General features: G+C 32.1%; 1 protein-coding gene across 2 annotated transcripts; it reads left to right on the top strand.

Moving 5' to 3' along the window:
* The first annotated feature begins 809 nt into the window (after nucleotides 1–809).
* On the top strand, nucleotides 810–23,753 carry LOC111051710 (cytochrome c oxidase subunit 6B2). 2 transcript variants are annotated; one of them, XM_022338255.2, is made up of 3 exons: nucleotides 810–1,167; nucleotides 14,119–14,226; nucleotides 23,405–23,753. In XM_022338255.2, exons 2-3 carry the CDS (start codon nucleotides 14,126–14,128, stop codon nucleotides 23,571–23,573), a joined length of 270 nt encoding a protein of 89 aa, XP_022193947.1. In that variant the 5' UTR covers nucleotides 810–1,167; nucleotides 14,119–14,125; the 3' UTR covers nucleotides 23,574–23,753. The 2 variants fall into 2 exon arrangements, with proteins under 2 accessions (XP_022193947.1, XP_039283638.1); XM_039427704.1 differs by lacking the exons at nucleotides 14,119–14,226; nucleotides 23,405–23,753 and adding an exon at nucleotides 3,389–10,460 and having other exon boundaries at nucleotides 1,049–1,167.
* The last annotated feature ends 2,415 nt before the right edge of the window (nucleotides 23,754–26,168 follow it).

Below are 26,168 nucleotides of genomic sequence, written 5' to 3'. Positions count from 1 at the left end.
GTGATTTCATTTTTCATCGCATTATTTTCTGTGGAGGACGTTTAAAAAAATAGTCATAAGAAACTTAATAATATTGGAGAGTTGCAAAAAATCCAGTTCCCTATTCAAATTACATTTTTCATGACATTATTTTCAGTGGAGGACGATTGAAAAGTATTTATTAAGAAACTAAATCATTGGAGAGTTGAAAAAATTTAATTCCACATTCAAATTGCATTTTAGATTACATTATTTTCTGTGGAGGACGTTAAAAAAAAATAGTGATAAAGAAACTAAATCATTGAAGAGTTGCTCCCTCTGTTGTTGAGAGAGTTGACAACGACTAAGATGCAATTGAAATTGATGAAACAATTCGAATTTTTCACAATTCAATGTGATTTTTGAACAATTCAATAAAGTTGATAAGACCTACGGGATCTCAATATCAAAATTACAATATGAAACTTGTGTAGTGTTTTTTTTTTTTGAGAAGATTCATGAGTTTTCAATGGATGTGAAGAAATTTAGAATAATCAAATAAAACAACTTTATTTTTTGCAAAACTCTCTCTTAAAATAACTTGACTATTTTAATTTTTAAAATTGATATTCTAATAACAATAATAATAAGACATTAAAGGACAAAATGCCCATTACCTATTTAAATATTTTTACTAATAATATTATCAATATTAAATTTATAATAATTTAGGATTTTAGTTACGGAAAATTTATAGGGGAATGTATAGGAAAATTTTTCAAATTAGTTTATATATCAAATCGACAATATTGATAGTAGAACGATATATTTATAACGATAGTAGAACGATACTGAAATCATAGATCGATTGAAAAACATCGAGGTCATCTTCGTGATACACTGATCATATCGATTTGAATGTATCGATTCACGCAGCCTTCCACATTTTTATATGTATTGAAATTTAAATTCATTTTTATTTGTAAGATGAATAATTTCAGAAAATATTATTCAAAAACAAAGAGTTGGAGTATTTTTTGTAATAATGATGATATAAAATTGAAATCAAGTATGTATCAAAAACTCAAAATTTGTGTGGCAGTGGCCTTCTGCTCTGCATCTGGCTTCTGCTCGCTACAGTATTTTCGGACGAAAAGTCGATCGAATGCCCTTCAATTTATAACTTGGTGTGAAGTATTTGTATTCAAGGTATTTTGTTTAATTTCAATTCATACATTCAAGAATTTTTCATTTGTCTTATTTGATAAGCATCAAGTAGAAGTAAACTGAAAATAGCAATCCTATTTTCAACTTTCAAAGGCCATGTTGGATTAGGGTCAAACCCAGTTTTTAGATTTTTAGGAACTTTTTCTCCTATTATCAACACTTTCTATTAATTCTTTGTAGTCGTTACTATTTTTCACAAATTTATTGATGAACAGAATCGGGAATGTTGCGATTATTAGGTACAAATCTTGACGTTATTGCGGGCTTAAAAAGTCAATTTTTTATGATTCTCATTATGTCCTTCAGCTTTCTATCTTAGTTTCTAATGGTCTCCTAATTTTTGTTTTTTTGCACGGATATGTCAGTTAAGAAAATTTATTAAAAAACGAGATAAATTATTTTTGAACACATTAATAATAACGTCTAGGTATTAGCATTTTCTTTTACAAGAGCTAATGTCTAACCTAAGTTTAGATTTTTTGCAGCTGCAGCTTAGTGTAATGAAATCAAACAATATAAACAAATACCTCATGAATAAGGTTGCTTATCAAGATGCTAAATTGCTGAGGTTGGGTCAAGTCAGAATTTATTATTCTGAAAATGTTGAGAGTGTCAGGTTAGGTTTTGAACTTATTGTAAACATGACTTGAAATTATTGAATTAGCGTCCTCAATTAATTAGATCTACTTATTAACTATGATAAACTTTGAATCCAGTTCTTTAGTACGGTAGCCAATAAGTAGATACTCTACTTGAACTGAGTATTAACCTGTCTATTGAAATGAGTATGATTGTAATTCACATGCGGTGTCCATTCATCTGGAATTTGGTTCAATAGTATCATTTCTTGTCTTGAATTGTTTCATAGAAATGCAAATTTAATTTTTGTGATAGTCTATGCAGGCAATCGATACATTGATGTTTTCCATTTGAATATTGCCTTTGATAGTGCAAGTCTACTAGAAAAAAATGTAAATTTCAGCAGCTTTTATGCAATATATGCTAAATGAAATAACTTGATATTGTCATAACCATTAATTTATTTATATATTTTTTTTCAATAGATTAATAGTTATGACAATGTCAACTTGTTTTATAGGATAATGGATTATCTACCACATCACATTTACAACAAAACAGCAAAGAAATACTGATTATGGTTATTGAACATTAATTTTCAATTATCACTCTCTTTGATCTATTTTGATCTCTTGGCAGTTATCCATACAGGATGTTGTATTTCTCATTTTTTAGAGAAACTTAATTTCAGACTCAGTTGATAACTTAGGCTACCTAATTATTTTTGTTCGATTGAAATAGCCTCTATTATAATCATTCATGTTGAAAGATTGAGTTTCTTTGTTCATGATATGTACTTCATTGTTACTTTAGCCTATATACAGTATGTATCTAACTTATCGATTAATTATTAGTTTAGTTACTTGTTTATTCATCAATAGAATCAAACACAAATCATAGAACTTTAGACACATTTTGTGACAAAATCCTGGAATAGAAGAAGTTTTGGGCGGTTGTCTATATTTTAATTTGTATACATTGTATTATTTGTCTTTTATCATTTCAATATAAATTTCCCCCATGTTGCAGTAGAATAGACGGTTGTTTTAAAAAATTCAAACAATCTGTAGTTTCGACTTTGCTATTTTGATGGAGTTTCTACAATTGTTGTATTGTTCCTGAAAAATTGATAAATATTGGATGGCTGGCAAGGTTTTTTTACCTACTAAAATCCAATAATAGTAATAATGATTACAAAATTTAATTTATTCATCGAATGATTCTTCAATCAAAATAATTGTGTGACAAAAACAAATCCCAAAACTGTTTCTTTCCCGAATTTTGATGATATAATATTGGCATTGTAATATCGTATAGCTTAATAACATTGTTTCGAATTTTTACAAATAATTATGATTGAAGAGAGATGGAGGTTTAGCCAAAAACTGCTACTCTCCCAAACATTACCATTCCCAAAAGACAGGGTCATATTTCACTTCCAAAAATCTCTACTTCCGATTTCATGTTTAAAAATAAATAAACTAGAAATTTCGAATTGAAAAGGATGACATCTATCATCTGATAATGATTATGTTCCAATTGAAGTTGCCCGAGGGTTTGAAACACTTTAAACGAAGCTGCAAACCTGCCGAAAACTTAGACGTGGAAGTTCTGTTGGTTATAGGTGAGAGGTGACCGACCGAGCCACAATGTACCCTAGTTCTGGCAGCGGAAGCGGCGGAAAATCCACCCAAAACGCATTCCGCAACGACGGCAGCTTCCTGGAGATGTTCAAGCGGATGCAGGAGGCGACTGCGACCGCGTCGACGTCTTCCGAAAGCGCAGCGTCAGCGAAACCGTCGGTCAGTGACGTCGCGACGGAGGACAGTAAGTCGGTGGAAAGTGAAGGTAAAAAGGCGGCCAAACCGCCGATGGTGGGGAAACGGCGTGGAGGACGTGTCCTGCCCACTGGTCAGGTGAAAAAGGTGAAACAGGACAAGCCCGAGCTGGGTGAGGATAAACCTAAGGATGCTTGGTCCCAGTACCTCGCCGAGGTCAAGAAGTATCGGGAGACCACGTGTGAGGAAGAGGGTAAGACGAGGCCGCTCGTCAAGTAGACTCGTATTACCACAAAATTTGTTACCAACTTTTGGTGTTACTGTACCTCAAAAGTTGATTGTTAACTAGTGAACAATAATAATATTTATGAACTGATGTTCCAAGTATGAGAGTGTCTAGTGAACAAAAACTGATAATATTTTGGACATTATGTTGTTCCAATTATAAAAGTAAAACTAGTGAACATGCATGAACTGATGCTGTTAGAGTACAAGTGATCTTCAATTGAATTTAGTATGGCCAATGCAGCAATTATCTTAGCCCTGTAATTTATCGTACTGCTCTTCAAGTGTTGAAATGTATATCAGTTCTTGTGATATATCAGCTCTCAAGTAGAATGATAGTTGATGATTAGTCAAGCTGGATTCTCTCAAATCAATGTACACGTGTCAGATACAAAGAGAATATTATTACATGAACTTCAAATATGACTATTCTTAGTCCTATGCGGCTATGTGTGAACAGTCCTATTTGAAGTCAAGGGAATTATATTTTAGCTGTACAGGTCAGTTACTCTGATACACTGGTATGTGGGAACCCATCTTAATGATGTGATAGCTAATGATGATTAGTGATATTTCAAACTGTAAGCATCGGTCGAGTGCTTCCCACTCTACTAATGCTAATAAAAGTCAATCTTACTGTAGCTATTTATCACACTAATTTCAAGAATAGATTCTCAAGTGATATGTAGCTTAGGAACTTAACCATAAAAACCCAGTAATTTATTCACTTATTTCAAGAACTGTTTTCCAAGTGATGTGATATCTTTTTTTTGTGTAGTTGAGAAGTTGATATTGTGGTAATTATTCATATTGAATGAAAAAGACTAAGAAATTATCAAAAAACCACTGATTTATTGATAATTAGAAAGACCGGTTTCGGTTAGTATAAACTGAGTTTATCAGAGATTGACAATGGTGTAATAACCGAAACCGGTCTTTCTCTAATTATCAATAAATCAGTGTTTTTTTGACAATTTCTTAGTCTTTTTCATTCGATGTGATATCTATTGATGTGTAACCAGTTATCAAATCACTGACTTCTAGAACCGTTATTCAAGTAATGTGATATCTAATGTCAGTTCTTGTTATATGATAAGATTTCTCAAGTAATATGTTGAAAAATATGATTAGTAAATGATTAGATATCCCCAGCTATTTGACCAACTGATTTAAAGAACTATTAATCAAGTTAAGTTATTGCTTTTGATGAATATTAATTAGGCCTAGTGCATGATTATCTTATCCCAGTTGCCAATTGCACTGATTTCAAGAGCTGATATTTAAGTTATATGATTTCTAATGTCAGTCCTTCTGATATTGATTTCAAGAACTGATAATCCAGTTATATTATTGCTAATTATGAATATTAATTAGTGCATGATTAATTTAATACCGTTCTTAATTGCACTGATTTTAAGAGCTGATATTCAAGTTCTATTATTTCTAATGACAGTCCTCGTGATATTATATCAGTTCTCAAATAATATTTATTTATTCAATCGTTCAGAATTATACAACTTACAGAAAAGTACCACAGGCTAACTTACGCCCAAAACGGTTCCAATTCTAATTTATACAACAGTCCAAATGTAGCTAGAAATAGTGACACATAATCTCTAGGTACAGCTACATTTGGACTGTATAGATTGGAATTTGAACCGTTCTGGGCGTAAGTTAGCTAAATGAAAAATGTCATTATGTTAGTAAATTATGAGCTAAACCTAGTTATTTACACTGATTTCAATACAGACTCATTTCATTTTGCCCTCTTGTGATGATTTGCCACTACATTATTGAGAAAAATATTGAAAATGTACTACTGTGCAGAAGGAGTTGTGAAAAACTAACATCAATGCAACGCATTATCATTCAAAACTCGAACCATTCTCATCGTTTTCAAATAAATTCAGTCTGAACTCAAGTGATGATCTACTGCTATGCTGTTGTAAGTTATCTGTAAAACATCAACACCAGTAGAAATCATGATAAGCCATTCTCAGATTTTTCATCAATTACACATATTTAAAAACCGATTTTCGATTAATATGAGAAGGAAAATGCATTTCATAGTCTCATTCTACTGGGAAAACTTTTCAGCTGCTAGTCATTGATTATGAGTGTTAACCATACAACTCTAGTTTTGCAAATATTTCACTTTAAAAGTGGGAAAACCAGAAAAATTTATTTTTATTATAAAATTCAAAACTGTCTAGTTTGGGAAACCGTTCTAAATTATTGACCTCACTAACACTTCAGAAAGCCAATGTTTAATTTTAACTACATGATGAACTTTAATATTTTCGTTCTTTGCTCTCTTGTAAAATGGACTTTGCTAGTTAATACTCCTAGCCGACTATATTCGGGTTTCAAAGCATGCTTCCTCGATATCAATGTATTGGTAAGAATTAGCAGTCTCCAGTTATCCATGGAAATATTTTTTTTGTGACTCCAGTGAGAATATCCAAGTAGTGACCTCCATTAGACTAGAACGCTAGTGGTTGAACCACCCTCCCGCCAGTGTAAACCCCTTTTGGTTACTCATTTCTATCATAATGACAGTAGGCTTATTATTCATTTATTGATGAATATTTGCAATATTATCATTGTAGTTGGTGAACCCCCTTGTGGTTACTTTTTTTCCATCATTAAAACATGTTCCCATGATTATCTATATTCTATTTATAGATAAATAATTGCAAATTTAATTTATGCGGTTGTCAATTTAAAGATAACTTAGTTGATCATCACTGAATTTGACTTGAAATGGTTCAGGAAGTTTCATTCTACATTAGTTGACCATCAGCATTGATTTAACATTAGCATAACCATTAAATTTAACTAACTTGTGTTAAAGATTTATTGAAGATGATATTGTTGTGGTTATCAATATTACACAAAACTCTTGACATTTCTAAAACCACCCACTTACTAAAATCACTAGAAATATTTTTTGCCAATCTGTTCTTTATAATAGAAGAAATTTCCTATATAGTTAGAAAACTAATCAAATGAGATTCAAAATGGCATAACAACCGAAACTAGTTAATTTTACTCAGCATAAGTATTAAAATTAACTAACTTGTGTTGGTAGGGAATACGAAATTGTCTTGGTTATCCATATTATTATATTAAACACAAATCTTAACATTTTTGAAAAAAATGTTCTTCAAAAAAATCTATTTCCTTAAATCACAAGAAATGTTCTTTTGCTAAGCTATTCTTTATAATAGAAGGAATTTTCTATATATTAAAAAACTATTCACAGGAGATTGAAAATGGCATAACAATCGGGTGTAACATTATTATCAATCTCAATTCTAGTTTTTCCATTATTCATTTATTTATATTGATTTGTATAGGCCTAATTATAAAATTTGAAATGGCCCAAAATACTTATTATGTTGATAACTGTGTAACAACTCTTTCTCATTATTTCTATAAGTGGTTTTGGCATTAATCAAGTACTGAATAAAAGTACTATATATTGTCCGATCATAGATTTACAATATTATTCTAGTTTTTTTATTCAGTACTGTTGTTGCTGTGGAAAACTACAACATTTATTTATTTATACATTGGTAGAAACATTATCATTCTCAACTATGAATGATTAGGGAAGGTACAACAGGCTAAAGCCCAAAACTGCTCCTTTCCCAAATTTGGATAGAAATTGCCCAAAAATGGTTATTTTTACCACTTCATAAGCTTTGTCCACAGACTACCACAGTTTCATTCAGTTATTATGGATAACTACGACAATATCACATTCACCTTTACTCAGAAAATAATAAAGTATTTTAAAACCAAGTTACAGTTTCATTCATTATGATGTGATACATTTGAATTTGAACGTACATGTGTAAACAGTAGTTACAATGATAGAGTACTCTAGTGATTATTCAAAACTTGAATGCCTTAGCTAGCATAACTTCCATTTCTCAATGTATCCAGTGTTGAACAATAAATGCATGCAATTATTTCTTGACTGTGATAATTCACAGAGTTTTTGAACTTTGCTATGAATTCATAAATCAAGAAAACTTATATCCGCTCATGTTAGATTATCATCTCCAGGTATCACTTAATATACTACTCATGTTTATTTGAATGTGGCTATTTTTGAAGAATTGATAAGTAGACAAGTATAATTATTACAATAGGTGTGTCAGAATTTTTTTTCTCTACTATCCAATGTTTCAAGATATATCCAAAGGGAGCTCAAAGCTGATACATCATTTAATGTCATGTTCATTAATATATTAATTCACAAAAATACATAATACATCTTTATAAAATACATAAATCTTGAATAGCTAGTTTCAAGATATATCCAAAGGGAGCTCAAAGCTGATACATCATTAATGTCATGTTCATTCATATATTAATTCACAAAAATACATATTAATTTTCATCAAATACATAAATCTCAAATAGCTAATCTTTTTCACATTCTTTTTCAGTTTGTTGAGCTAATTTATCAATGTATTTAAAAGATGATGAATACATCCAATTTCCAAGCATATTCCCAAGATTGGAAATTGAATTTCATAAATTTTGTTATTTCTGATATGTATTTTATATAATGTTGATAGTACATTACAGATATAAACTACTGTTAGTTATATTTGCCTTATTAGCAAGTTGGTACTGTTTAGCATTACGGAATACCCTGTGTTGGAAAAATATAAGTAATGTAACCTACATCTCCTATATTAACATAATTCTTAGAATGCTAGAAATCAGAAATCACTAGAATTTTTCATACAAGTTGATATTGAGTGAGTTTTCACAGTACAAATTTTTGAGCTGTAATTTTACCTATTCTTCAAATATTTATCAATAATACTCACAGTAATTGTTTTAAAATTATGTTAGTAATGTAGTTTGACCTCCATTAGATACTTGGAATTTCATCTCTGGCATCACTGTACAAGAAAATGTCACTGTACATGAATTATTATCTTCTCACGTTTTCACATCTCTCCAAAAATTCAAGATGTCTCTTGTATTCTTGCATAGCATTGAATATATTACATAAATTGAAAATAAAAATAATTGTTTTGTTTTTTTTTTTTAATTTATGTTGACCAGTGGACGTTAGTAACATAATTATTATTAATAGCCTACTGGTAAAATTACACCAAAAAAATTAATAGTTCATTATCAATGTCAAGGAATAATATTCTGCGAACCTACCTACTAGTAATTCATGAGGCATACGACATGTTGTAAAAATGCATTAGTGTATCACTGTTTGAATTAATGCTATCAATTTAATAATTATAGCTATTTTCTATTATTGTCTTTTTCAAAATTAAGGTGAGCTGTATTGTCTATCAATGAGTCCATATTGATATTCGAATGCTTGAGATGAATATCAAAGAATAAATTTTGGTATTTTGAATGATTTATAAACCATTATATACAAATAAATACAAATATTTCGCAGTCAGTGTTTTTGACGTACAAATTAATTTTGCGGATGATAATGTACATTTTTCTCATTAAAAGTCACTATTGCTCTTGAAGCTTAGTTCAGAATAATTTGATTAAGTCATTATTGCCCTCAAATTTCAATTTAGATTAGCTACATTGATTTTTTAAACGAAAAAAATGGTTAGCTTGAATCAGTTTTTCTGTATTCTGTTTGTAGAGTCTTGATTAAGTTATATTTTGAGTAATTTATTCAAAATTGCATGAAAATGCACTTTTTCTCATTAAAAGTCACTATTGCTCTTGAAGCTTAGTTCAGATTAATTTGAAGTCATGTTAAGTTATTATATAAGTTTCATTATACAACTATTTGAATAGATATCTTCATTTGCAATCGAGGCTATGTCCCATGCAAAGTCACCATCATTATGACATAAAAGCAGATAAAATATACAAACAATATGACAAACATTAATTATTATGAAAAACCATAATTAGTATATTACTATTTAGTGATGCTCCTAATTGATATTATATTTGTACTGTTATAATATTCAATTATATTGTTATATTCATTGGAATAAGTAAATTTGTGCATGGAAAATAATAGCTTCCAAATATAAAAAACTAAAATATTTTAGATTAGTATTCATTTCAATTTCTTTCATAATAATTCATTATTATTATATCATATGAAACTCATTCACTCACATAAATGTATAATTAGTATAATATGTTTGGTTTATACTACTTGTCAATCACTCAAGACTTAAATACTTCCATTGTAATAATTGAATGTGTATATAACAAGATTTGTTAATATCTAACCATTATCTCAAAAAATATATAATGTTACATATTTCTTATTTGACTTTAATTAGTGATATAAACATTGTAATTATTTATTGAGATATTAAATTTTGTCATCTATTTTGTTGTTCATATATTTTAGTGAACATCTTATTGAATTTAGATTTTATGTAGATTTTGAACCCTTTTAGAGCATTTAGATGAGTCAAGCTGTTAGAACAAAAATGAAATTAATTAGATATAATAGAGGCTATTTTCAATTGTAATATTTCTCTGTAAGCTCTAAATTCATAAACTCAATCGAGTGTGTAAGGAATCTATCATATTGAAGGAATTGTTATGATTTGTAAATAGTTGTATTTTGTTCCAATAAAGAGAGTTTACTTATAATTTGTATAGTTTTTAGCTTCTTTTTACTGTTGAATATTCGAAGCTGAAAACCACTTCTAGTTAAACTTTGATACAATGGAAATGATTTACTAGAGGAGCAAAGCACAACATTCTGTTCCATAAATCCCAGTTTTTGGATATTAAGTTAGGTTTGAGCCTTTCGCACACCGATGCGGGATGATTACGAGAACGGAACTATTTTGACACTAAGTGCCGGTTGCACGTATGTCTGTTAAATTTTAATCGTGATCAATTCCACGAGCACCAATCATAGAAGCCGTCTTTTCAAAAACGCCTTTTCTGATTGGTTCTCGTGGAATTAATCACGGTTAAATTTTAACCGGCTTTTCTGCAACCGGGCATTAGTGGGGTATCACACCAAAGCTGGGCCGAGCCGAGCGGAATCCGCGTGCGCGCTAACTATGCAGGATTTAGTCGGGAGCATTCAAATCAACGCCGAGCCGAGCGGATTTGTGCAGTCGGCTTGACGCCCAACTCGAGCGTTTTCGGCCAAGCGGATTCTGCCTTCTTTCAGTTTAGTTGGATCTTCCCACGTAGTGAGTTCTCTCTACAAGGCTAGAAAGCCTACTGAGTGAATCGGCTTGAGTGCGAACGCAGGCAGATTCCGCTCGGCCCGGCCCGGCCCAGCTTTGATGTGAAATGGGCCTTAGTTTATAATGAAAATCGTCTGTGTGCGTTAGGTTTTTTTATGTAAATTCATCAAATTATTTATCCAAAATGGTTAAACTTCTTTTAAAAATATCTGAAACTTTGTTAATTTCTTCAATTATTAGTCTTCCTACAATGAAAATAATTCAATTTAATTACCTTTCCTCCATAGATAATTCCAATTCAGTTGAATATTAACTGAACTTTATTCATAAAGCTTCATTATTACCGTATTATTAATGTATGATAGAAAATCATTAAAAAAATAATTTGACTTCTCTCAAAAGTTTTGAAACAGCAGTGAGATGATGTGCTCTAAACTCAAGGTAATTGAATTACTATGTGGACTCCCAGATATCAGTATCAGTGAATCCGGTCCGGTATCAGTGAGAATATAATTCCCATACGTTTGAATGGGACTATTCATACTCACTCGGCCCCGGCCCCGGGCTGTGTGGGAATAGTTCCATTTAAACTCATGAGAATTATATTTTCACTGTATCTGACACGTATACTGATACTGATATATGGGAATCCAGCTTGGATAATATATAAACTTTATCTAAACTTATAATCAAAATAATAAATGAACGTTTATTTAAAAAAAAAACTAAAACTACCACATCAATTACAGAAAATATTGGATAGTTACATACAATAGTTGAGTTCAGAAATTTCTTATAATGTGTCGTCTACATGCTTAGGGCCGGTTTCCGAGCTCGGGATTTAGCTAAGTTCTAGACTTTGAACAACTGGAGTCAGAAAATTAGCTTTTCAAAACGGGGCGTAGTCGCAGTTTTTATAACAGTAGTCGCAGTTTTTATTTTCTCATTTCTATAATTGGAAACGTTTTTCCTTGACGAAATTAAACATTTCTAAATAATTCAAAATAGCTGAAACTTTACACTATTTCTCTCTTCATTTTATTTTGTGTTTAATTTTCTAGTTTTTTTGAAATTTAATTCAAACGTAGCTTTGACAATGACTATGATTACGCCCCGTTTTGGAAAGCCAATTTTCTGACTCCAGCTGTTTAAAGTCTAGAACTTTGAACGCTGAATCCCGAGCTCGGAAACTGGCACTTAGTGTTTTCTGTGTGGAAATTGACCTACTCCACTATGGCGTACCATGTTCTAGAGAAGGTTATACTATAGGTTAAAAATAGTAGGTAGGTTTTAAGATAGCTTCTATTGTAGTGTTCAGGACTCCTTGCATTTTATAAATTTTTTTAGTGCTTGATAATTTTGGTTATCCATTACTCATGCATTGAAGTGATAAATATAGCAAGACTTTCGATAGTTTTCAGTTAGCTGTCCTTGATATTTGATATAATATGTATTTGACAGTCGTAATCAAGTCTCGGATGCTGTGGCTTTTCATTTGCCTTTTGGAATGGAATCTCCAAAATCTTCCTTGGTTGTCTTCCATGTTCAAGTCTGGTGTTTTCCATCAGTTCCCTACATACAGTTCCATTCATAAGGTTCAACTTTTTGTAAAATAAATATTACTGATTCCATTTATGCCAGCAGTCCCTAACTAGCCCTATTGATCAATCATTGACAATTTTGTACCATTCGTTTTCTGAAATCATAACAAGATTATAACATGCTGTGTCTTGGAAGACAGCTTAGGCCCGGCTGCTTAAATTTCAATCTTGATTCATTTCACGTGAACCAATCAGAGAAGGCTTTTCGAATAAGGCTTCTCTGATTGGTTTACGTGAAATTGATTACGATTAAAATTAAACCGGCTCAGGTTAAATTCTGATTAAATTTGTGCAACCGGTTCTTTGTCTGATATCAACTCTGATAATAACACTTGCCACATCTTTTGTAGGATTATTTCTTGGGCTTTGATGAGTTTTATCAATTATTGACCTCTGCATTTCTGACAATCAAAGTTTATAGTGCGAAAGGAATAAATTAATAATCAATTTCAATTTATTTATTTCTTCAATGATAAATACGGTACATGTTTGAATAATAGCAATGATCAAATAAAACTTCCATTTAGGGGTAATACAGAAAGACTTGAAATTGTGGCAATTGTAGCTATAAACTGTCTTCAAAAGTTCATAAAGGCAGCTGTAACCCATTTAAAATGTCGATGTATCCAGTCTCTTCAATCTGTCCATTTAATTTTATTTTTTCTCGAGTACCCATCAGAATGATATTTGAATATTTTTAGCTGTGAAAAGTGATGTAATATTAAGCACTGGCTGCCAATTGCAACTTGCCTTCTCTCTAGATGATGAGTCTTAAGGGCCAAGCCACATGAAGTCTTTTCTCATACTTGTCGGCGGGGCAGGAAGCTCTCCGATTTGCTGATTCCTGGACGCCAACCCAATCAGCCAATCGGAGAGATTTCTTTCCTGCCGACTCCTCTTAGAACGTACGAAAAACGTTTCGTGTGGCTGAGTCCTTAAACCACATTGAGGCGTTCTTAGAGTCGGCAGGGCAAAAAGCTTTCCGACTGGCTGATTGGGTTGCCTGAAAAAACGCTCAATGTGGTCTGGCCCTAAGGATTCAGATTATGATGATGAGCCGCTCAAAATCTGAGCAAATCATGAAACGCCAAATTGCTGTCATACTATATTGAGGTTCATGTTATAATGGCAGTGTTTGGTTAGCAATGGTTTTGCTATCTTTGTCTATCATTCAACAAAGCTGATAGCGCTATCTCTTGCTCACTTTGCTCTCTTGCCAGATCGTCTTTTAACAATGTAGAATTAATAATTAACAAATTATAAAAATTCATTATGGAATTATTAAAATATATAATTTATTATTTTAAACGAAAATGAACAGTTAATATTACACCAATAAACCTTTAACAGCTACTGTCTATACAAGACAGAGGATCGGCCACGTTATTCTTCTATCTTTCTCCACTGCCATTATGACGTGGACCTCACTATAGTCTTGTTGTAGTCTAGTTAAATCTTGAAAACATGAAACGATTTCTAACGTTGATGCTTTTCTATTTTCAGAAGTGTAATGCCTACTGCTATTATGGCTGCTGCCAAGAAATCTGCCCCCACCGAGACCTTGGAGACAGCACCCTTTGACCCCCGCTTCCCCAACACCAATCAGACCAGGTTATTATTCAATTATTTATTTATACAATATGATAATTTCCACTGAGTCTAATAAGACCCAAAGTGGTACAAAACAAAATAGCACTGTACATGAATAAACTATAAATCAATGTAAAACTAAAATTATGATAGATGTAATACAGTAAAAATGTGGATTAGGCTTACTCAGGTTAGTACGATTTTTTCCAATATTTACCAACTGCTATTGAAGATTCAAGATTTCAAACGTATTTAGATGAAATTTGATCGTGGACAATGAAAGAATGTTTTCACACTGATCGTATTTTCGACCGCCACTCAGAATTGTCAACCGATTGGCTGACAGAATTGATCTGAGAATTGTTGCTGAGAATCAGCCAATCGGAGGGCATTTCTCAGGCGACTCATTTTTGTTGAGGATTTACCCTTTGAAGTATTCCACGCAAATCAACTCCTTAAACTACTCAATTATTTCTATTTATAGTGGTAATTTTACCGCCCTATTAGACCATTATATTAAATTTATTGTTAGGCCCGGTTGCAAATTCTAAATTTTAACCGTTATTAACTTTACGAGAACCAATCAGAGAAGGTGTTTTTGAAAAGACGGATTCTCTGATTGGTTCTCGTGGAATCAATCATGGTTTAAATTTAAACGGCTTTTGTGCAAATGGCACTTAGACTTCAATCTGTACTCAGAGGTTCGTATTATTCAAACGGAGGACATTCTCAGCCAATGGCTGTTTTCACACTCAACGACTCCTCAACGGCACGACACGACAGGACAGGAAGCTCTAGGATTGACATATTCTCAATACATCAACCTATACTCCGTGCAAATTTACTTCAGACTTGGAGGAATTCGCGGCGCAGAGAAATGGAGGGAGATCAGCCAATTGCAGTGATGGATTGAGTCATAGGTGGAAGCGTAGTTGTCAATTTGTCGAATAGAGTCAGTCGGGTCTGTGATTGCAGAGAGGAAACTTCCTAAGTTTAACATGAGCGCTTAAATACTCACTGGAAATTAGAGAACGCTGGCCGGTACACCACGGCAACATAGCCGCCGTTGTATCCCTGCCGCTGTATGCCTTCTCTGCTGCGCATGTCCATTCCAAGTCAGAAGTTGATTTGTACGGAGTAAAATCAGCCAATCGGAGTGCTTCCTGTCCTGTCGTGTCGTGCCGTCGAGGATTCGGTAAGTGTGAAAACTGCCATTGGTAGAGAATGTCCTCCGATTGAGTAATAGGAAACTTTGAGGACGGATTGAAGTTGAACCAGAAATCAGTACATGGTTGAATAGAACTAAAAAATGAACTATGAATAGAAATAACTGAGTAGTTCAAGTAGATTTGAGTGAAATTTTCCCAAGACAAAATCCTCAATAGAAATGAGTGGCTAGGATTGACTGATTAATACGTCAATCTAATCAGCCAATAGAAGAGTTTCCTGTCGTGTTGTGCCGTGCCGTCGAGGAATCGGTGGACATTTCTGAGTGTCGGCCGAAAATCGAAAAATTTTGAAAACGCCATTGACGATCCCAGAAGTACAGAAATTTCCACAAGGAAAGATAGTGTTGTTTTTATGAAAATATACTTGTTGAATATCCTATAAAAGGTCAAATCAAATCAAATCAAATCAAATCAAATCAAATCAAATCAAATCAAATCAAATCAAATCAAATCAAATCAAATCAAATCAAATCAAATCAAATCAAATCAAATCAAATCAAATCAAATCAAATCAAATCAAATCAAATCAAATCAAATCAAATCAAATCAAATCAAATCAAATCAAATCAAATCAAATCAAATCAAATCAAATCAAATCAAATCAAATCAAATCAAATCAAATCAAATCAAATCAAATCAAATCAAATCAAATCAAATCAAATCAAATCAAATCAAATCAAATCAAATCAAATCAAATCAAATCAAATCAAATCAAATCAAATCAAATCAAATCAAATCAAATCAAATCAAATCAAATCAAATCAAATCAAATCAAATCAAATCAAATCAAATCAAATCAAATCAAATCAAATCAAATCAAATCAAATCAAATCAAATCAAATCAAATCAAATCAAATCAAATCAAATCAAATCAAATCAAATCAAATCAAATCAAATCAAATCAAATCAAATCAAATCAAATCAAATCAAATCAAATCAAATCAAATCAAATCAAATCAAATCAAATCAAATCAAATCAAATCAAATCAAATCAAATCAAATCAAATCAAATCAAATCAAATCAAATCAAATCAAATCAAATCAAATCAAATCAAATCAAATCAAATCAAATCAAATCAAATCAAATCAAATCAAATCAAATCAAATCAAATCAAATCAAATCAAATCAAATCAAATCAAATCAAATCAAATCAAATCAAATCAAATCAAATCAAATCAAATCAAATCAAATCAAATCAAATTGGCTTTTATTTTGCATATAACAAAAATACAAGAAAAAACTTATAACTCAATAACATAACATAATTTTACAAACAGTGTATACTTTAGGCAGAACAAATTCTAAAAATATTATGCATCACAACCACTTAGGCCAGAGCCTGTGTGTGGTACATGGAGTCTGTTAAAATAGCCAATACTATTTAAATATAGGCCTAATAGCCTATATTGTTACTTAAAATAAGCATTTTATACTTATAGAGAGAATATACTTTATACTAGAGAATATACTAGAGAATATACTTTAAGAGAGAATATACTTTAGAGAATATACTATAAGAGAGAATACTATACTTTAAGAGAGAAGAATATTACAAAAGTATTAGAAACTAGAACAATATAAAACTACAGTACAACACATATCAGTGGAACAAAGAAACCATATATTGTTGCACTACAATAAACAACACAGCATATACTAGGGTAAGCGTAAAATCTATTTATATAAATTATAAAAACTGATCACGACTGACTGATTGACTCTCGCATTCATCAGCAAAAACCATAAAATTACCGTAATACTGTATTACTATAAACATCGTTTGCAATACAGCTTCCTTACAGATCGCAGATGCTCGCTATTCATTTTTATTTATTTTTTCATTGTTATTAACAAATTTAATATTTTGTTTTATTTTTTATTATTATTATTTTTATTATTATCATTACTATATGAGAAATTTTTCTTTTTTATGAAACGGAGCTGTGGGGCATCAGTTAATTAGTTATTGATAAATAGAATGAATTAGTTCTTCAATACCCTCCCTGCCAATCTCCTTCAACCAACCAGTAATAAGTTTTTTATAAATAAAAAGGGAATAATCCTCTACCCTTCTTAAGAAAGCCGGAATGTTTCGGAAAATGATGTGCGAAATGTAATGAGTGTTTGTAGTGGAGTGAGCCCCCACAAGTCTAGGTACTTCTATGCCCAAAGACTCCGCCGACCGAGTACTATAGTTGTGAGCAACTCTCGTGAACATATCTGCTCTATATTTATGAATATACAACAGTAGGCTCTTGACATACAACTGGCGAATATCGAGAACGTTGAACTCGTCATATATTAGTGCAGTTGGGGTACGGACGGGTTTTTTTAAAGCAATTTTTATAATTAGTTTTTGAGTTATCAATAACGGAGATAGAATTGTTTTATAAGCACCCCCATAAGCTAAAATCCCAGCAACTATTAACGATTGGACATATGCAAAGTATACATTCCTAAGTTCATCTTTAGATAAAAACTGACGTAAGTTGAGAAAAATGTAAATGGATTTACGTATTTTATTTTTCAGATAGGCAATGTGAACTGACCAGTTAAGTTTTTCATCAATCATAATTCCCAAATACTTGTAAGAACTCACTCTCTCAATACAATCGCACTGACACTGATTGTTATCTGGATTCCCACAAGAATGTAACATTAACGTGTCAACAGAAGGCTCATGATTTTTCCGTAAAGAAATTTCCATGAATTTTGATTTTTTTATATTAAGCGTCAAAATATTATCATCAAACCACGCCTTCAAAAGGTGGAGATCACGAGAAGCCTTTTGATACATTTCTTCCTTATTCACCCCGGTTACATGCAGAGCTGTATCATCAGCAAATAGGAACAGGTTACCGTCAAGTGGCAGTTTAGCTAAGTTGTTTATATAAATCAGGAATAAGAGAGGCCCCAAGGTGCTGCCCTGAACCACACCGTATTCAATGTTGTTAATTTTACTCTCAACACCCAACAGTTGGACGACCTGTTTTCTATCCGATAGATAACTCCTGAACCAATTGTAAGAGTTGTGACGAATACCTAACATTTCAAGTTTTTTTAATAGCTTCGATCTATCGACTGTATCGAAGGCTTTGGCCAGGTCCAGAAATATTATTAAATTATTAAGGTTTTTATTTATTGATTGGTCTACTTCTTGAGTTAATTTATACAGTGCATCAGATATGTTTTTGTCCTTCCTGAATCCAAATTGTCCATCTGCAAGAATGTTGTTAGCCTCAATGTAATTACTCAACTGAAATTTTATAATTCTTTCTAAAACTTTAGAGAAAATGCTTAAAATAGAAATAGGTCTGTAGTTACTTTCATGGGATCTATCACCATTTTTAAAAAGTGGAAAAACTCTGGCTATTTTAAAACTATCTGGATAAATACCCTGAGTAATGCTCAAATTATAAATGTGTTTAAGGGGTTTAATAAAGATTTTAATATGTTGTTTGAAAAATTGAGCAGATATATTGTCGAAGCCGGGAGCGGACATGCCTCTTATTTCGGAAGCAAATCTACAAATATCATCATCATTTACCGGATGCAAGATGAAGTTCGTGTCGAGTCTATAGAGATCATCATCAATAGCTGGAACACTATTGGAATGAACGGCCTTTGCCAAATTCTCCCCTACGTGCGAAAAATAGTCGTTGAATTCATCTGCAACTACTCTCGCTTTATGAAGTGGAGAATCAAAAATATAATTTTTTTTGAAATGATCTAATGGAAATCCTTCTTTTTTATTATTTCTTCCTGAAATTTCATTTATTACGCGCCAGAACTTTTTTGGGTCATTACCACTATCGTTTACTTGATCTCTATAATACTGGGCTTTGGTTTTTTTAAGTAAGTCATTTAATCTATTTCTATAGTTTTTAAAGTAATTAATTAATTCTAAATTAAAGGGTTGTCTCTTAGTAAGCCTATGTAAATTATCTCTCTCTCTAATTGACCTAACTAATCCATCCGTTATCCAGGGCTTTATTTTTCTAAAACGTGAGTTCACTTGTGTGACCGGCTTTTTTGACCTTTCAATGTTAAATTTTATAATAGAAAAAAAATTATCTGCTGAAGTATTAACATCTTGCTCGGCAATCACAGAGTCCCATGTTTCCTCTCTGAGAAAAGATTCTAAAGTTTCACTATGAATGTAAAATTTAGGTGATTCAGTTGTGGTTGTATCCATAGAATTTGAATTTATTTGCAAGGCTACTATGTAATGGTCTGTTATAGAAACTTTTGCAATTGCTGACTGAACTGAAGACACATCAATATTTTTTATAAATACATGATCAATCAGTGTACTGCTATTATTCTGTTCTCTTGTTGGTTTATCAATACAATTGATAAACCCATTTTCGTACAAAGCATCTAAATAACTGTCTGTTTGTAAGTCGTTATTTAATATATTAATATTAATGTCTCCTGCGATTATATTGGTTTTGCCCTTATTGGTTTCAATACAATAATTTCTAAGATGATCAGTGAATTCCTGTACATTAGAATCATGGGTTCGATAAATTGCTAATAAACAGTATTTCTTTTTATCATAGTGAAAGTCAATTTCTACAGCATTGACCCCACCGATATTCAAACTTCTCCCAACTGATGATAACGATTTCTTGATAAAAACAAGCACTCCGTCGTTTCTGTTACGCTTATCTGCTGTCTGATAAGTTTCATAACCGTCAAGTTGCTTGATATCATCTATATTGAGCCAAGTCTCAGTCAACACAATAATGTCTATTTCAAAATCTAATGAGTTGAGTCCCACCAATAAATTGTCAATGTTTTCATTGTAGCTTCTTATATTTAAATGAATTATTTTCAAGCTTCTCTCTTTATTAAAAAATAAATTGAATGAATTAAATGTATCATACTCTCTACAAAATATTGTATTATAATTGTCTAATTCTATTTCATGTCTGTCCATAGACAGTAAAAAAAATTCTAAAACAAAAAATAATAAAAAATCTCCGGGACCATCCGCCCGCTCAACCGCCACAAAAAATACAAATTTCATGTAACATAATGTACGGAAAAAATTTGAACATGATAATATACATTGGAGGCAGAATAGATGGTTTTTTTTGGTATTTGTGTAAATAAGAACCATAAATTATTAGACCAACACTAGGGTGTATCATAACTGATAATAAAGCAATATAGTCTAATTATGTTATCATAGATAATATTTCAAAGTAGACTATTTGAATATCATATTACTTTTGATAATTCTCGAAAAATTATTCGAATAATTCAATATTATTAGCAATTACAAGCAGCATTATAAGGATTAAATCAACATCCGTTAATATCAATATTAATTGACATCAATCAATATTAATTGTAAAGGGTACCGTACTACAAATAATCATAATACTTTAGCCAATCATTCGAATTGAATATCGCATCATTATTTTCCAACAATGTAATTATTCAATTTAATTATTAATTCGAATTGAATACATTACTTTCTGATAACAAAATTATTCGAATTGAATCCTATTACTTTTTAATAATGCAATTATTCGAAACAAATATTTAACCTCACTATAACTACCCAAGTTACAGGAAATTAGTTAAGTTTTTCTTTTTTAGCTGCGTAGAAATAAAACAAGATAAAAACTAAAACAAAAACAAGATAAATTAACAAAACAGCACAATGCTAGAAAAGAAAGTAGACTCGACTGTTATCACTATACAGAGAAGATACCAGTTGAAGTAAAATAAATATTTAAGTCAAGTCAGCTAATCAAGCCCGGAGCTACATGTAACAATTACAGTAAATATACTAATAAGATTCTACAGTAAATTAAATTCTAATGAAATCACTTTGTGATCCAAAAGGCCTATACTAAATTCAAATATTTCCAGATTATTTTTCAAATATTTCCAGATTATTTTTCAAATAATTTAGAGAACAATACATAATTCACTCCAAAAAAGACACACTATATTATCCTACTCCTCACTCAAAGCAAGATAAAAAATAATAATGAAAAAATAAAAATTGAACCTACCTAACCATTGTTTTCAACGCGGATAACGCAGATAAATTAAATTAAAGTAATGACTGGTTAAGAATGTTGAGTAATCTGATAATTATATTTTTGTTTTTTATGCTGGAATAATGGAAATAAAACAAGCAAATAGATTGATTAATTATTACTCTAACGATAATCCTATAAAATGTATAGAATTAATATTGAATTCATTCAATAAATACCGCAAAAAATAATCAACAGAAATTAAAACCATCTAAATGACCCAAGGAAATGAATTAGAAAAATTGTACCTGGCTTATCCATGACTTATTTTACAAAAATTTTTTCCACATTACCGGCCACTTTTTCAACAGTTTCACGTGAACTGTTAGCTACTGCCTCATGAATGTCATCTGGAACCCATACTCTGATAGGACTGTCGTTGGTATGCACCTTCACCCACACTCTTCCGTTCCTTAGCCACGCACTATCGATTTTTTTATCTTTCACCAATCTTTTTCCGTACGATAGAATGTACTTGTTCTGAGGTGTTAAGTGTTCGTTGATGAAAACATTTCCATCCGGTAGGGCAGCGTCCACCTTCTTCGCCGTTAATCGGTGCTTTCTTCCAGCAGACAACCACGAATCCCGTGTAGATCTCGATAAGAAACAAGCTATTATGGAGGGGTGTTTAGCGTTCTTTGTCACAGGAATTCGATGTGCTATAGATATATCTGTCCCGGAGTATGTCACTTGTAATGCTTTAGCAACACACTCCATAATCCTGTATACATCTTCGTTGTTTGTTACGGGGATGCCAGCAACTTCAATGTTGTTAATCCGGGAGTATTGTTGTAAGTCTCTGAGGTCTTGTTTTGTATAGTATAGTTCTCTTGAAAGCTTATCATTCAACTGCTTCAAACCCTCGCACTCACCCCTTAGATTCTCAGTTTCCAATTTGACTAGATTCACTGAACTCTGCAATTCGTTTAAAATAGTAGTGTTCTTAATGACGGCACTTTCCAGGCTTGTTATCTTATTGAAATTAGCGTCGAGTTTAGAGTTCATTTGAGTAGAAAGCGAGTTAATGGCCTGGAGAACTGAATCCTGGTCAGCGGAAGATACAGTCACAGTTGTATTATTGCAATCGTCACAATGCCACGTATCTTTTTTTGCGCCAAGTCCTGCTAACTTTCCTTTTGTTCGGATACGCGTACATTCAACATGAAAAATGCTATCACACTTGGTACACTTGATGACATCAGCAGCGTTAGGAGTGGCAGCCGAGTTACATTTGAGGCACGACATTATATTATAACTTTGAATATAATTCCGTAAAATAGCAAATTCAATAAACAGTTCAAGTCAACTTGTACTACGAGAAACAGAATATAACAGGCAGCCGAGCGGGCCCACCGTTCACTATCGGAGCGTACTGATAATCACAACCTTTCGCATCGGCATCTAAAACCAGACTGAAAACCAGACAGATAACTAGATGACAAGCACAACTTGTGAAAAGAGGAAATACCAGTAACTCGCAGAGTGGATATAATATTTTTTACTGATGTATTCAACATTTATGTGGATAAATGTCATGTATTTTGGTGAATCAATTGAAATTGGTGTTTCCCATGACGAAAAACTTGGTTGTAACTCTATTTTAGTCATAACATTTGTTTGTAATCAGCCTGGAAAAACTCCCCATCTGGTGCGAAATGGGGAATGCTTTCCAGCCTTTCCTCATTATTTTCAAGCAAAAATGTGAGTCAATTCAAATATTCACTTGAAGCAAATGTCTTTGTTACAGCAGAGTTTTTTTATTATTTGTATTATCAGTACTTGGGTATTTGGATTCAATCAATCAGAAAAAAATACTGGAATATTGTCATTATTCTTTATTATTTCGATTATCAGTACTTAGATTTCTGGATTCAAATGGAAGAGTTGAATGGAATATTTTGTGATTGCAGGTACTGTTACCAGAGCTACCTGGACTTCCACCGATGCCAGAAGGTGAAGGGTGAAGGCTATGAGCCTTGTGCCTACTTCAAGAGGGTCTACACATCGATCTGTCCGAACGAATGGGTCGAGAAGTGGGACACCCAAGTATCCGAGGGCAATTTTGCCGGACACATCTAAACTACTCTCATTTCAATGTATCCTAGTAAAGTGAATTGGTGTTATATTAGAAATTATTCAAATCTATAAATAGTTTCAAATTCCGAGTGTATCGTTTCGTATGCGAGTGGTGTCTACCAACATCCGTATCACCATTATTGTTCTATTGTCAATAAAGTAAACTGTTGAGAATTGTGGAAATTTTGTTGTGAATCTCTCAATTGTAAGTATGATCACCAAAATTCAGTAACAACCTACAAATAGTTGAATGTAATTCTATTAGATAGAAATATTCATTTATTTTTTTCCACTATCATGTAACCCATGTCTGAGCTATTTATTAACCTTCTAGTAGTCACCCTATTATTTTTTCTGACGTTAGTCGTGACCTTGGGTCCTGGGGGAACTGATAATTCACTTGAATAATTTTAATGGTATTTTGGTATAGGTTACCCCATACGGTAGCGTGCAAACATAGTGTAGCGGCGAAGGTAGCTTCAAGCTTGAGAGTACTGTTCGTACTGTAATTCAATAGTTTAATAGTTTTACATTGTATGTGCGCCTCCATTTGAATACATGTATAACACGTTGGCTACCATGTGTACAATATTTGGACAGATTGAGTTTCAGCACTCTCGACTGGTGGGCAGTCTTCTGCTTCATCCATTACCCACACTTGTGGGATCGATAGCGTCATAAAATTCAATTTCAGTTCAACTTAATTACACAATAAACACAGCAGATGATGACAGAAAAAATAATGACCACTTTTAATAAAAATTCAAATTATATCACTCATAAAATCATTCACATAATATGCCTTGTCACAAAGCAGCTTCTTGGCGGTTTTCTTGAAGGCAGCTTCATCCAACTACTTCACACCAGGGGCCCGTTTCACAAAGGTACAAGTAGGTTACAAGTCTTGTTGCCAACCATGGTTTTGGAGAACAGCTGATTACTAGCGTTTCACAAAAGCAGAATTGTAAACTTGTAGTTACAATGAATTTCTACAAGTTTACAAGTGATTTGCTTGTTACGAACAAGTGTTTCACAAAGATTTTCATTGTAGCCAACAATTTTTGTCGAAATTACTTGTTCGTAACTATGAAATTTCTACCGAGGTGGAAAGCTATGTAAAGGATTTACAAGTGATCATTAAAATGATTTTAAATATTTCTAAGAATCAAAAATGCCCTATATCCCTCTAAAATTCATTATTTTGGAAATATATGCATCAGGAAATCAAATTTAATAAATTTCCAAAATAGTTATTAATGTGTTACCTCATAGGTTATGTGTACTATAGTATATATACACAGTATATATACTATACATTATATATAGTACATCTACTATATATACAGAGTACATATAGTGTGTAGGTTACAAATTCAGCAATAAATGAAGTAGACTGTACAAAAAAACATTATATTGCTTTCAAATATTTTCAAAGTAATTATTGAAAAGTACAAGTAACCTTTATAAAGGATGAAAAAGGAAATCATCATGAAAATAGGTTATGTTTACTATTGAAGTACTTGTAAACTTGTAGATCATAAATTTTTGTGAAACGTGAGTACTTGTAAACTTGTAACTACAAGTACTTGTTCGTAACCATGGTTGGTAACAATACTTGTACCTTTGTGAAATAGGCCCCAGGAGGCAGCTTCTTTAGGGCAGAAATCCAACAATTGGCCTGTGATCGTGGAAGGCGTCTCCTGGAGACATCCAGCAGCTCACGGTGCCTGGTGTTGTGGTACGTGTCACTACGGGCAGCCAGCCAGAGTATGGATCCTCTTGACATATATACATCAAATACAAGACTAGGGTGTAATTTTGCTAACTCATCAATAATTATTTTTTACTATAATTTATTTCAGTGGACATGAAAAACAGTGCATTTTATTTCCATAGGTCTTGGCAGTTTTTTCTAGTGAAGGGCACAGCCCTTGACTAGAGTTGCTTCTACCTTAAAATAAAATAGGGAAAGTAGGCTACCCATGATTTCTTTATGCTATGATCTGTTTTGTAGCTCGTGGCAATAATATTTTACGTTAGCCTATAGAGTAAAATAATTATAATTTAACAATCATTTCAATTAGTTCCCAATGTTCAAGTTCCTGACAGTAAATTTCATAAATTTATCATTTCACTTCATAAATTTTATTTCTCAGTGTAAACCAACCATAATTTGAAGTTTGAACATTCAGTTTTTAAATTGAAATACAGGCTAAGTTTAATTTTCACATTAATTTTATTGGATTGTGAAAAAACCTCCAGGGAAGCTAAGATCTACTCTACTCTACTTGAATTGACAGAACTGTTGAAAAAATCATCAGAAATACACCACTATTATATTGCGAGATGCAATTATGCATTTCAAATTTCGCGGTGGAAGTAAGGTTGTAGTGGTAGACATGTAAGAGTTTGCTGGTATCAAATTTCAAACTGAAATTTATTCACATTAGATTGAAACCCTATTCCAAATGATAAAAAAGACACTAAAATATTATTCTCGGAAAATATTTGTTCAAATTCTGTTAATTTACGCAAATACTAATTCAGCATAGATCAAGTTAGATCGATTCTGTGCAAGCACTGATTTTCTGCTTCCAT

The sequence above is a fragment of the Nilaparvata lugens genome, chromosome 5 (assembly GCF_014356525.2).
Source record: "Nilaparvata lugens isolate BPH chromosome 5, ASM1435652v1, whole genome shotgun sequence".
In the NCBI taxonomy this organism is placed as follows: domain Eukaryota; kingdom Metazoa; phylum Arthropoda; class Insecta; order Hemiptera; family Delphacidae; genus Nilaparvata; species Nilaparvata lugens.
The sequence above is the reverse complement of the archived record's forward strand: the minus strand, read 5'-3'. Positions and strand labels throughout refer to the sequence as shown.

What these genes read in the sequence shown, in the direction of transcription:
- LOC111051710 (XM_039427704.1), top strand. Translation starts at nt 3,414, where the DNA reads ATGTACCCTAGTTCTGGCAGCGGAAGCGGCGGAAAATCCACCCAAAAC.